Source organism: Neolamprologus multifasciatus, chromosome 7 (genome assembly GCF_963576455.1).
Source record: "Neolamprologus multifasciatus chromosome 7, fNeoMul1.2, whole genome shotgun sequence".
Classification (NCBI taxonomy): domain Eukaryota; kingdom Metazoa; phylum Chordata; class Actinopteri; order Cichliformes; family Cichlidae; genus Neolamprologus; species Neolamprologus multifasciatus.
In genome coordinates, this window is record NC_140445.1 from 52,106,432 (window position 1) to 52,118,596 (window position 12,165).

The 12,165-nt window shown below is 40.7% G+C and overlaps 1 protein-coding gene across 1 annotated transcript; it reads left to right on the forward strand.

Moving 5' to 3' along the window:
- The first annotated feature begins 3,783 nt into the window (after positions 1–3,783).
- Positions 3,784–11,978, forward strand: pkmb (pyruvate kinase M1/2b). Its single transcript, XM_085168408.1, has 11 exons — positions 3,784–3,873; positions 5,388–5,566; positions 5,728–5,819; positions 7,801–7,932; positions 8,015–8,201; positions 8,288–8,558; positions 8,654–8,804; positions 8,896–9,048; positions 10,265–10,431; positions 11,250–11,431; positions 11,541–11,978. Exons 2-11 carry the CDS (start codon positions 5,416–5,418, stop codon positions 11,645–11,647), a joined length of 1,593 nt encoding a protein of 530 aa, XP_085024534.1. The 5' UTR covers positions 3,784–3,873; positions 5,388–5,415; the 3' UTR covers positions 11,648–11,978.
- The last annotated feature ends 187 nt before the right edge of the window (positions 11,979–12,165 follow it).

A 12,165-nucleotide genomic window follows, 5' to 3' on the forward strand; every position in this document is an offset into this window, starting at 1 on the left:
CCACATATAGATGGAAGGTCAGTGAAAGCCAGTTTGGAGCCAGCGCTGTAATCTCAGAGGATTATGCTATTCACACACTGCATGAATATTTATGAGTCACAAATGAGTGTAAAATTTGTATACTTACACCCAGTTTAACAGACTAGAAGACCCTAAATGGTGTCATCCTTGTCGAGAAGCCTTTCCTTTCACTTATGTCGTTTTCTATAAAAAAGTGAATGAATTTAAAAATCATCTAAGGTGTTATACATGTGAATTACACATAAACATTCTAAAGAGAGATTAGAAATGACTGGTTTAATAAAACTCTGGGGAGTGTGAAAATATGTGCTGAATACAACTCCTAACCAGTCGTGGCCAGCTGGATGCCCGTCCCTGAGCCTGGTTCTGCTGAAGGTTTCTTTGTCGCCGTTTTGAGTTTCTCTGGTTTGTATTTTTTTATTGTTCTTGGTTTCATTCTGTATTCTGTTTATATTGTTTTGGTTAAGTTCCTGTTATCGTGTCTTTGGTTAAGGAGAGCTTATTATATATATTATAGTTCCCCTCTTGTCTCAGTGTTTTTCCTCTGTCTCTGTCATGCTGGTGTGTCTTAGGTCTCTGTGTCATTTCCTGTCTTATTTTGATAGTCTCTTGTCTTGTGTGCATTGTATTCAGTTCTTCTTCCTCTTACTTGTTATTCTGTAAGTTTCAGCCTTGTTCACACCTGTTGCCTGTTCTGTTCCTTCATCATCAGTGTGTGTATACAGTATGTCTGTCTTTTCTTGCCCCATGTCGTGTTCTCCCTGTTGCTGTGTGCTTTGTGTGTTTTGTGTTTCCTCCTTCCTCTTAGAGCCTTGTTTGTAAGTTTGTAAGTTATTTTGTATTATGCATTTTGTCATTCTTAGATCAGCAGTAGAGCTGCTTTTGAATTTTCCATTTGTCCTTTTTGAGTCATGTCTGCCACGCAGCCATCCCTGACATTCTTCCTGTTAAAAGGGAGGTTTTCCTTCCCACTGTCACTGTCAAAAAGTGCTGTTATATTACAGCACTGTCATGTGCTGTTATATGTCATCTGATTGTTGGGGTTTTCTCTGTATTATTGTAGAGTCTTTACCTTACAATATTAAGTACCCGGTGGTGACTGTTGTTGTGATTTGGCACTATACAAATAAAACTGAACTGAGTCAACTCTAGGTGGGTCTGGTTTTATGGTGTGGAGCGGCATGTTACCACTGCATTATAGCACATGCATGTTAGATTTTGCATTTCTGTGCTTGCCAAATGAAGGAAGTTGAACTATGACAAACTGATTATTTTTGACTTAGTACTCATTTAAGGTGAAGATGGAAGGAGTAGAGGTAGTGAAAGAGAACTGGAGTCAACTATCTAAAGTAACGGACACTACGAGATGAGTGAAAAAGAGAGTGCAAATAGGGCAGAATTGGGTGGAAATGAGTATCAGTGATAATATTTTACAGAAGTATGACAGCAGGAGTGAAATAGGTGGTTTACAGGATGCTATGATGTGTGGTTTGGACACAGTGACACAGACAAAAAGACAGCAGCAGGCTGAGCTAAGGATGTTAGGATTTTCATTTGGAATGATCAGAATGGACAGGATCAGGAATGGTTTGAACATGTGCAGAGGAAGGATAGCGGATATATTGGACAAATGAGGTTGAAGACTGAACTGCCATGGATGTAATGAAGCAGGACATGCAGAGGGTGATAGTGGTGGTTGCTGGGGACAGGGTACGATGGAGTGAGATGATCCACTGCAGCGACACCAGGAAAAAACAACTGAAAGAAGTCCTTCAAATTTAAGATGGAACTTAGAGATTAAGTAAAAATGAGCCACGAGGAGTTTTTGTAAGAATTGTGTAAGAAGTCAAAAGAGACACTGCTCAGTTAAATTGAAAAGTCAAAAAAGGATCAAACCTGAAATAATAATGGGAAAAGAATACACAATGCAACAAAACAAAATAGAAAACTCTTAAATGCATTAGGACTATGACATATTAAAAGAACAGTGTCTGGACAAGGTAATGAGCTACCACATGCTGCCAGGACAGCTTATTGCTTTTACATGTCTCTAGGATGGAAAACCGTTCTTTCAAAAGACATTTCCCTATTGGGTGTTTTGATTATTTACTCTGGCGATGGAAAGGGATTTCTCGACTGGGTTAAGAGCACTTGAATGTGAAGGCCATAGTATATGACCCACATACTTATTAACCATTTGGTAACCTTTCACGCCCTGGATGGAGCTCATGTGTCAGTGTGGAAGACAGCACTGGCATGGGGGTGGGGGGTTGGGGGGGGGAAAGATTTTTCTCTGAGTCTTAAATGCAAGTTGGTGGTTTTTAATATGAAGCCACTGGAAAGAAGGGAAACATCAAAAGTTAAACTAAGTTGGAAAAAAAAGTAAGGGCAATAAATGAGAGTCTGCGGAAGCCAATGTTCTGACTATTATTAAACGTCAAGCTGAAAAACTGCGTGATATGGGGTGGTAGGTTTTTGACTCCTGAATTTGGGGGTTGAACCTGATTAAAAGCTAAGCATCAAAGAACAGAAAGCATTCAAGTGTGACCTTATATGATGAGACTACATCTATTTTACAGCACAATAACACACATTACAAAGCAAAATCATAAGTATGGACCATCTTCAGATCCCCCCGCCCACCTGGTCCTGGATCACAGATTTCCTCACCAATCGGCCTCAGACAGTGACTATTTCATTCCCGGTGTTCCAGATCTTGCATTCGCAGAATCGTCATTTTCTGAATGGTCTTCTCTGTCTGTCAGTGTGTCAGTTTGACAAGATTAAAGACCTCAGCAAACAAGGTCTCCATCTCCAGTTCGTGCAAATCCATACATGCGTCATTATTATCTTAGTTACACAAAAAAGAAATTTAAAAAACCTCTTCTGTCTGGTCTCGTGCCTCAGTGTCTCTGTAACACAAATAACGAGGCGCCATTTTTCTCATGACACCACCAATCAGCGCAGAGGGATTTATCAGGGTTAAAAATGACAAATGGGATTTAAAAGGAGGGAACATATCAATATTAAAAAAATACAAAAACAAAACAAAATAAAACACCGGCCCACTTTAACCCCTGGCTTTGGCACATCTCATCTCTTTTTATGTGACATCTCCTGGTGATTAAATACCTTAACAGGATTGCTTTCCATTTGTTACTGTTTAGGCTCAAATCAGTTTGAAGAGTGCAAAAATGTAGGGAGTACAAGTAAAAGTTGTCAGAAAAAACTAGTCAAGTAAACTACACATACCTGAAAATTCTACTTAAGTACAGTTACTTAGTATTTGTACTCCCCACCTCTGTTCGGGCCACTCACACACGGACTCTATTCACACCAAGTCTGTTTACTTTGTACTACTTCCAAGCACTTTGCAACTTGTTCTCTAACGCGTGCCTTTCTGTTGTTTTGTATGTATTTATCTTGTTTTTGTACATATCCCTTATTACTGCATATATTTCTCCTGGTTCTTATGAGGTTAATTTTCCAGATACGACATCAGCGGTTGCACTGAATTTGAGCTGTCTCCGGGCCAAACAGATGATGGTGTCATGTTTTGAGCTCTGTGATTAAACTGTGAACTAAACTTGCACCTGTGCTTTAAAGCGTAAACTATGTATAACTCAAAATCTGGCAAACCTCCGTCTTTTTATCTGAATATTTCCCCCTGAATATGAAACAACTGTCAAAATAAACATTTAATTCAAGCATCTCTTCACTCACCATTATTGCCCTCACCGCCCTATATCCTATGTCACTCAAAGGAAAGTAGTCCCGGTCAGTTACAGGCATAAAACCGCTCGCTGCGACATGACTTGTGGCGCTTTGGTCCCTGCAAAGTTCACTTAGTAGGTGAGTAACAGCAGCAGAGTCGCGTTATTTGTGTCTTCGAGATGGAGGAAAGGTTTAAAAGTGTAGAAATGTAGTATGTAAGCTGTGTGGAAGATCAGAATCGCTAATGTTGGTTTTGCACATGCAATCCTTTAGATTTATCTGGTAATTATGTATATATGTAGCATGTTACCTGTTAATTAAGCAGCTAAAAACTAAATGTGTTCTTACTGAACTGCACGTTTAAAGAAACCATAATCTCGCAATAACATTTATTAACGTTCAAATGTATCACCTTTAAGTCAGTGATTTGGGTTATATTGGCTTGGATCAATTTTAGGAAGTAGCTGTTACACTTATTTATTTTATTTTATTTTATTTTATTTTTTGCTGGTTTTGCAGACAGCAAAGGGATCAATAAAGACTTTGATTTAATTAGAATTTATTTATTTAAAAGGGACAGTGCAGTTAAACATAGTTCAAGTGCAAGACATGAGACTGATGTACCGCACATAGGTTTATAGCTACTGCTAATTTTCAACAATTGTCCCTTGTTGGGCTTACAATCTAAATAAATACATATTACAATAAAACATACATTTTCATAAAACCAAATTACATCATAAATACAATTACAATTGATAGACAATAATTTAAAATAAAATTAAAATCATCAGATAAAATGACTACAACTTTGGTTTCCCTTTAACCACACTTTAACCTTCAATGTAAGAGATCGAATGTCTGTAATCAGTTTAATTAAATAACGAGTTAATAAAAATGTCTGTTGCTGTTTGATTATGACGTTGATGTTTCTACAGTCCACAAATAGCCTCAGCTGACTGTTATTTTAGGTGAATACAAAGGGCAGACATATGGTCTCAGCCCACCCACCACAAATCCATGCACTGCCCGACAACACACTTTTATCAAGCATGCTGCACTCCTCCAGGCTAAACAAGTGCAAGCTGAATCATATAAGTTTTACTCGTCTCTATAATGTGGGCTTGTGGACCAGCATTACACTTCAGGCAGGAAACGTTGTTTTTTCAGCCTCCTCCTCAAGTTTGTGCGGGTTTTTTGTGTGTATGTGAATCAGCTTTAGTCGCTGTCAGAAGTGATCAGCTCCTCTTCTTTAACATACACTCATGCTGGAATGTGGGAGAGTGCAGTCATTCAGCCCCATACTGTTGTCCTTGCTTTTTGTGTCGGCTGTTCTCCAGATAGCACAAACTGGACTGTGAGAGGGTTGAAAGTCATCCACAGAGAGGTGGAACATTTAGTTTGTGGTGACACTCTTTTCTCTTTTCCTATAACATATTTTCGGTCTCTTTTTTTGTTTGTACGCTCTTTTTGATTTTTTATTGTCTATATAAATTCTTCTTCAACTTATTGGTTGTAAGTGCAAAATCCATTGTGTCACGAGTAAAAATATTAGATGCCCATGGAAAAAAACGGAGATTTTCTACATAACCTATGGTTGGTCACCAGGGCCACGGTCGATTATCTTTCATGTTTCTTTCTCTCTCTCCAAGGTCTTTTCCTGCAGACACAGATCCAGCCATGTCGAAGCCAAAGGATACAGGCTCCTCTATCATCCACACCCAGCAGCTACAAGCTGCTATGGCAGACACCTTTATTGAGCACATGTGCCTGCTGGATATCGACTCTGAGCCGGCTGTGGCTCGCAACACTGGCATCATCTGCACAATTGGTCAGGCGCATTGCCAAGGCCCATTGATTTATGCTTATTATGTGTACAATCTGATTATTTTCTTCATGTATCTGCATCGAAAAAAGAAACACGACCTTGGTGCAAAAATGTGATCATCTTGGGCCCGTGTCTCACTGCGTTCATTAACTGTCTCGATCCAGGACCTGCCACCCGATCTGTGGAGATGGCCAAGGAAATGATCAAGGCTGGGATGAACATTGCAAGAATGAACTTCTCCCATGGCACACATGAAGTGAGTGAAGGGTCTGAAATACTTTCTGCCAACCTCAGTTCCTTATTTTTTTCACATTAAATGTTCTAACCTGCTAAAGCCCTGATTTCACAATCACACACTGTGACGTCACAGATTCCAGTAAAGCCACATGCTTGACAGTACAAACCCAGATCATCAATCAGTTTCTTTGCCCTTTACAAGTGAGTCGGTGAGGATTCACCCTTTACTGCAGCAGCAGTCAGAGTGCCATTACTCTTGTGGCCTGGTGACCATCTGTAATGTGATCTTTGAGCCTCCTCTCGCCCCCTTTGGCGCTCGGTCTGACTAGTAGCTTGTGAACCCACTGTATCGTGGCCTGGATGCATTACACTGTTGACCCCCTCGCCTTTAAAAGTCAAGCCTCTTTCCCTTTTTCACTGTCACCTGAGTGGATGAGCCGTCAAATGTCATCAGCTGTAGCAATGAACACCCACAGTTAATTTTTGGATCTTGAAAGGTTAAGTGTGTTAAAAAAAATTCTCTCCAATTTAACTTGACTCAAAGTGGCTCGACAGCAGTCAATAAAAAGACCTCAGTTTTAGCTGTACAGCAAAGTGAATATATGATTTCTTCTGAGGAGGGGAAAATACATTTGACCTCTGTGTTATTGGTGTCACAGTTGCCAGTGCAGCTATAAATAGGAGTCACCCCCCCCCCCCCCCCCCACAGCAACAGTATGAGGAGAAGGCATGTAGAGAAGCCAGTGACCAAGGACAGTAGTCAGAATTCACATCACTGTTTTTGTTTAAGTGAAAAATACATTCATACCTGTCATGTACCGAAGTATGTGGCAGCTGTTTATGTACAGTTCAGCTGAACAATGTCTTTCTTTCAAAATATGTTGCACTTATAAATAAATATATAGTTACATAACCAGCACTGAGCCGTCACCTGTTGCTCTACTAACTGAATTTAGCTGTTTTTAAACAAAGGGTTTAAAAAATGTATAAATATCCACCTTTAATATTTTTGTAATGTTTTTAATTAATTTGTTTTTTAACCCTTTAAGACCTACCATAGAACCAAGTCTGCCAGAGCTTACTTTATATTTTTACATGCTGTAGTGCCATTTGTGGGAGCATTTCAAGTTGCTATACATCAATACAACTGTTATAGCCCAAATTTTAATAATATGTATGCATTAAGTCCATAGTAACTACATAAATTGCAAAAAAGTGCAATAAACTACAAAAAAATTGAAAATCGTTTTTGTTTTGTTTTTTACATATACTTCTACTTGGAGAAATTTAAGAGGTTTATCCCTCAAAACTTTAAATACAAAAAAGTTGCAAAAAATAGTTTACAACAACAGGAAATTTATTTGGAGTGTCTTCATAGTTTTATTTTTGAGATACACCAATTTTTATATACTGCAGGAAAAACAAAAAACAATCCTAAAATGCAAATTTGCAAAAAAAAAAGCCAGCATGTGCATCAAAATAAACTATTTAAAGCAGTGCAATTCGAGTTCTAAGCATCCCAGAAACTATTCAGAAAAGCATAAAGTCAAACATAACTTTTAAAAACATCAGTATGGGCTTTTAAAGCCTACAAGTAAAAAACTACATTTTCCGCGAAAATGACGTCACTTCCGGTTTCAGGCAGGCAATGTCGGACATGCGATCGTTCGCGCTGACATCTATTTCAATGTAGGAAGTGTTATGAACAGCTGATCGGATCGGCAAAGCGTATTTCTGGAATATTATGTTTTTGTTCCTGCAAGCGCTTTTTATGCAATTTTTGCAAAGCTATATGTGGAAGGAAACCGTGACCTAGGACAAGCTGATGGCATAAGATGTAAGTACAACTCCTCCGGTTTCATATGCAAAAAAATTATTGCGCTAGCTTACGCGGTTCAGGTTCTACAGGGATTTAAAAATAGTTACGCAAAACCTCTGACCGGCTTTCTAGGTTTAAACCATTGCAAGATCTTTTTAATATAACATCTGTTTTCATGCAGTACCATGCCGAGACCATCAAGAATGTCCGCGACGCAACTGAGAGCTTTGTACCTGGATCTGTTGACTACAGACCAGTGGCCATCGCTCTGGACACCAAGGGACCAGAAATCAGGACTGGACTTATCAAAGGCGTGAGTTCTTGCCAGATTACCGCAGCTCTAATGAGGCCAGTGTGAGCAACTCTCTCCTCAAGTCACTTCTCATTGTTTTCAGAGTGGCACTGCTGAGGTTGAGCTGAAAAAGGGTGAAACCATCAAGATCACGCTCGATGACCAGTACAAAGACAACTGTGATGAGAAAATTCTGTGGCTGGACTACAAAAACATCACTAAGGTTGTGCAGGTTGGAAGCCACATTTATGTTGATGACGGTCTGATTTCCCTCAAGGTTAAAGAAGTCGGTAAGAGCACGAACAATTTGTCCGTCCTCCTTTCGTTCTGCCTCCAGTAGCTGAAATATTTTTTCTGTGCTTCTTTGTAACCGAAGGCAGCGATTACTTGATTTGTGACATTGAGAACGGCGGCACGCTGGGCAGCAAGAAGGGCGTCAACCTGCCCGGAGCTGCTGTTGACCTCCCTGCAGTTTCTGAGAAGGACATTCAGGACCTGCAGTTTGGCGTGGAACAGGGTGTTGACATGGTCTTCGCCTCTTTCATCCGTAAGGCCGCTGACGTTCATGCTGTCAGGAAAGTGCTCGGTGAGAAGGGCAAGGACATCAAGATCATCAGCAAGCTGGAGAACCATGAGGGCGTGCGCAGGTGGGTGGTGTAGTGCGCAAACGATCACAGCACAAGTCTGTCTTTTTGATGGTTGAACTTTTTTTCTTCATCCCCCTTTTTTTTTTTTCTAAAAGATTTGATGAGATCCTGGAAGCTAGTGATGGCATCATGGTGGCCCGTGGAGATCTGGGAATTGAAATCCCAACCGAGAAGGTCTTCATCGCCCAGAAAATGATGACCGGCAAATGCAACAGGATTGGCAAGCCAATCGTCTGTGCCACACAGGTCTGTGATGGGAGCACAGATTAGTGGAGTCCAAATAAGTGCTTTTCTGCAGACGTGAAATGGTGCAGTCTGTCTCTTTCTTCACATTAAGATGCTTGAAAGCATGACCAAGAAGCCTCGCCCTACTCGCGCTGAGGCCAGTGATGTTGCCAATGCTGTGCTGGATGGCAACGACTGTATCATGCTGAGCGGTGAGACGGCCAAGGGAGACTACCCTCTGGAGGCAGTGCGCACACAGCATTTGGTAAGATGGCTTCAGTGTGAATGTGCTCAGTGTAACCATCTTTAATACCAATATCAAAAGAACACCAGAAGGTTTCTCCTTCACAGGAGAACTCCTCCTGTGAAGTTTGCCGCTGCCGCAGCAGTCATACTCAGTCAAATTGTTGTGTTTTGAGCCTTTGAGGAAGCTTTTCCCCAACTTGTTAAAGTGTGTGGTTTATCTTACATGTGAATCTTGAGCGTTTGCTGCCAAACAGATAGTTTTTCAGCAACAGAAGGTTCACATGATTCAGATTAGACTTGCTCCTTTGTGTGCATTCCCTTTTATCTGAAGCTACTTGTTTCACTTTTGCACTCGTTATTGTCTTGTCTTGCTAATCGCGAACTGTGTGCCTTGCGTCCAGAAAATTTATGCCCAGAATATGTAACATTGTTTTGTTCACAGGTTCCATGAGGGCATATCAGTAAAGTTTAACAATAACGATCAAGGCCATGAATGTTATCCACACTCAAATCCAGAGAAATTAAAAAAAGACCGTAAACATAAGCGCTTCTTACGATAATCAAGTCTGCCATGTCATGTACGTTACATTTTTTAGAACAGGTATAAATAACAGGTATAATTTATAAACAAAAGCACTAGAATTTTAAGCATAGTTATAAAGATAAAGACCATCTAATGAAAGTTTGGACCTCTGACCTCTTCTTCAAGGTCAAAAAAGGTCAAAGTAACCTGATATTTAGAATCCACATATCTGATTCCCTATATGCGTATATGTTGTAAATAAAAACAATGGCAGTAAGAAACGTAGTTATAAATTGTTCTGCATCACATTATTATCACTTCGACTGTCAGCTCAATCTGTTGGCCTTTAAGGAAAGGTCAGAGGTCAAAGGTGGCATGACATCTCTACCACCACATTGGGTTTTACTAACAGCTTGTTTCCCATTTCTTCAACCTTCTTTGCCCATCATTGCTCCTGCACTCCATCTGCTACCAACAGCATCTCCTCTTGTCTTCTGCGTGGTGTGATACAGCTCAGCTTGCATGTGTCTGTAGTGCACAGCAACGGTCTCTGGACATCGCAGCCGTGGCTGTTGTGTAGCTTGATGTTTCAGTTTGCTTTCAGGTATGAGGAACTCTGCACTAAGCCTAACTTTGGTCTTTGCTCCCACAGCTCAGACTAGCTGTGTATCTGCAGTCTGACAGCCACTGTAATCTGTTTTCACTTATTCAGATCGCCCGTGAAGCTGAGGCAGCCATGTTCCACAGGCAGGTGTTCGAGGAGCTGCGTCGCCTCACTCATTTGACCCGTGACCCCACAGAGTCCGTCGCTATTGGTGCCGTCGAGGCTTCTTTCAAGTGCTGCGCCAGTGCAATCATTGTGCTAACCAAGACTGGCAGGTGAGACTCCGGGAACATTTCCACCCAGTAAATCTCTCTAAAGCTGAGTCATAATATCCTCCCGGCGCCCACTCTCAGAGAAGAAACTGGGGCATTATAATATTCTTCTATCCTGCTGCCTCCGCTTCTTCTTGAACGCAAGCCCCCAGCTCGTTTGAAGTGTGCCAAGTTTCACTGCAATCACAATCTGTGCTCTGCCCGTGACCTTTTTGAGATCTGAACCCTGACATTTTACAAGTTAATTTTAACTCCCTAATCGTTCTTCTCCACTTTGGAGTTCATCCTCCCAGCACGTGGCACTCAGCACATACATATAGTCAACTGGGCTGATTTTATAATGATAATCCTATGAAATAACGTGGGCTATACTTAATACTTTTAAAGAGTGATTTATATGACTGAACTAAATTATCTCCTGACTTTGCTGTTCAGATCAGCTCTGTGGAGATGTGTAGCATCTTTCAGCTCAGTGTTGGTTGTCTCACACCTTTTTGCTTTGCTCTGCTCTTATTGGTGGGCTCTTTCTGCCTCAGTAGGTGTGTTCACAGCATGCTACCTACATAGTGTGAAACAGCAGCTAGTTAGCAACAGGCAGGTAAACTAAATAAAGCATTTAGCTGCTAGAAAGCCAAGCATTTTAATCAGGAGTTGAACTAAAAGACAGATTGAGAATAAATATTAGACTTGCACTAATAACACTAATTTAAACTTCAAACGAATTAATATTTTGTTCCCTAACTTCTAAAATAAATAGCCAGCTATTTTATAACTGCTCCAAGTTATGTCAGAGTGCAGTGACTTGTGCCTGTCACCTGCAGGTCTGCTCACATGCTGTCGAGGTACAGGCCCCGTGCCCCCATCATTGCTCTGACCCGCTGCGGTCAGGCCGCCCGCCAGGCTCACCTGTATCGTGGTATCTACCCTGTGCTCTACACCAAGACTGCCAACGACGTCTGGGCTGAGGATGTGGACCTGCGTGTGAACTTTTCTATGGAAGTTGGTGAGTGTCAGAGTTAAGAGGATGTTCTGGTAGTTCAGTAAAGCTGAGCAAGAGATTTTTACTTGTTAACTTAATCTTTTTTTCCCTTTTTAAAAACCTCTTTTTGTAGGCAAGCACCGCAAATTCTTCAAAACTGGCGACATAGCCATTGTTGTGACCGGGTGGCGCCCAGGGTCTGGTTACACCAACACCATGAGGGTTGTGCTGGTGCCTTGAACTTCATCAAAAAATATCAGTTACTACTCGTCTGCAGCCCACCTTCCCTCCATATTGAACTTTGTTACTGCTTTCAGAAAGCTCTTCTGTTGATGTCTACAGACTCCATGAATAAATGTCTCATTCACTGTCTAAATCCTGCTGCTGGAGACTAAACTTTTTAGTGGCAACCCTTCTGGTGAACAAAGTGAACAACATTGCTTCTCAGTGCACACTTTAGCCTCATTTCAAGCAATTATTTTTCCTTTGTTCATGGCTAGTGCAAATGTATCATTGTGAAGTGAACTGGTATGACTGGGTTTACATCCATTAAAAGGAACTATGTGATCAACTTTGACTCTTGTAATCACTGTCACTGAGTCAGCAAAATTATAACAAATAAGAAAACACGTTGTCAAATCTGAAAAAGCAGATAAAGTAAAAATAAACTACTAAAAAACACACTTTGGCAAACATTTACTAGCTGTGTTAAACAGAACTGCAATAACAAAACATACTTCCATTTAAACCTCCCACTG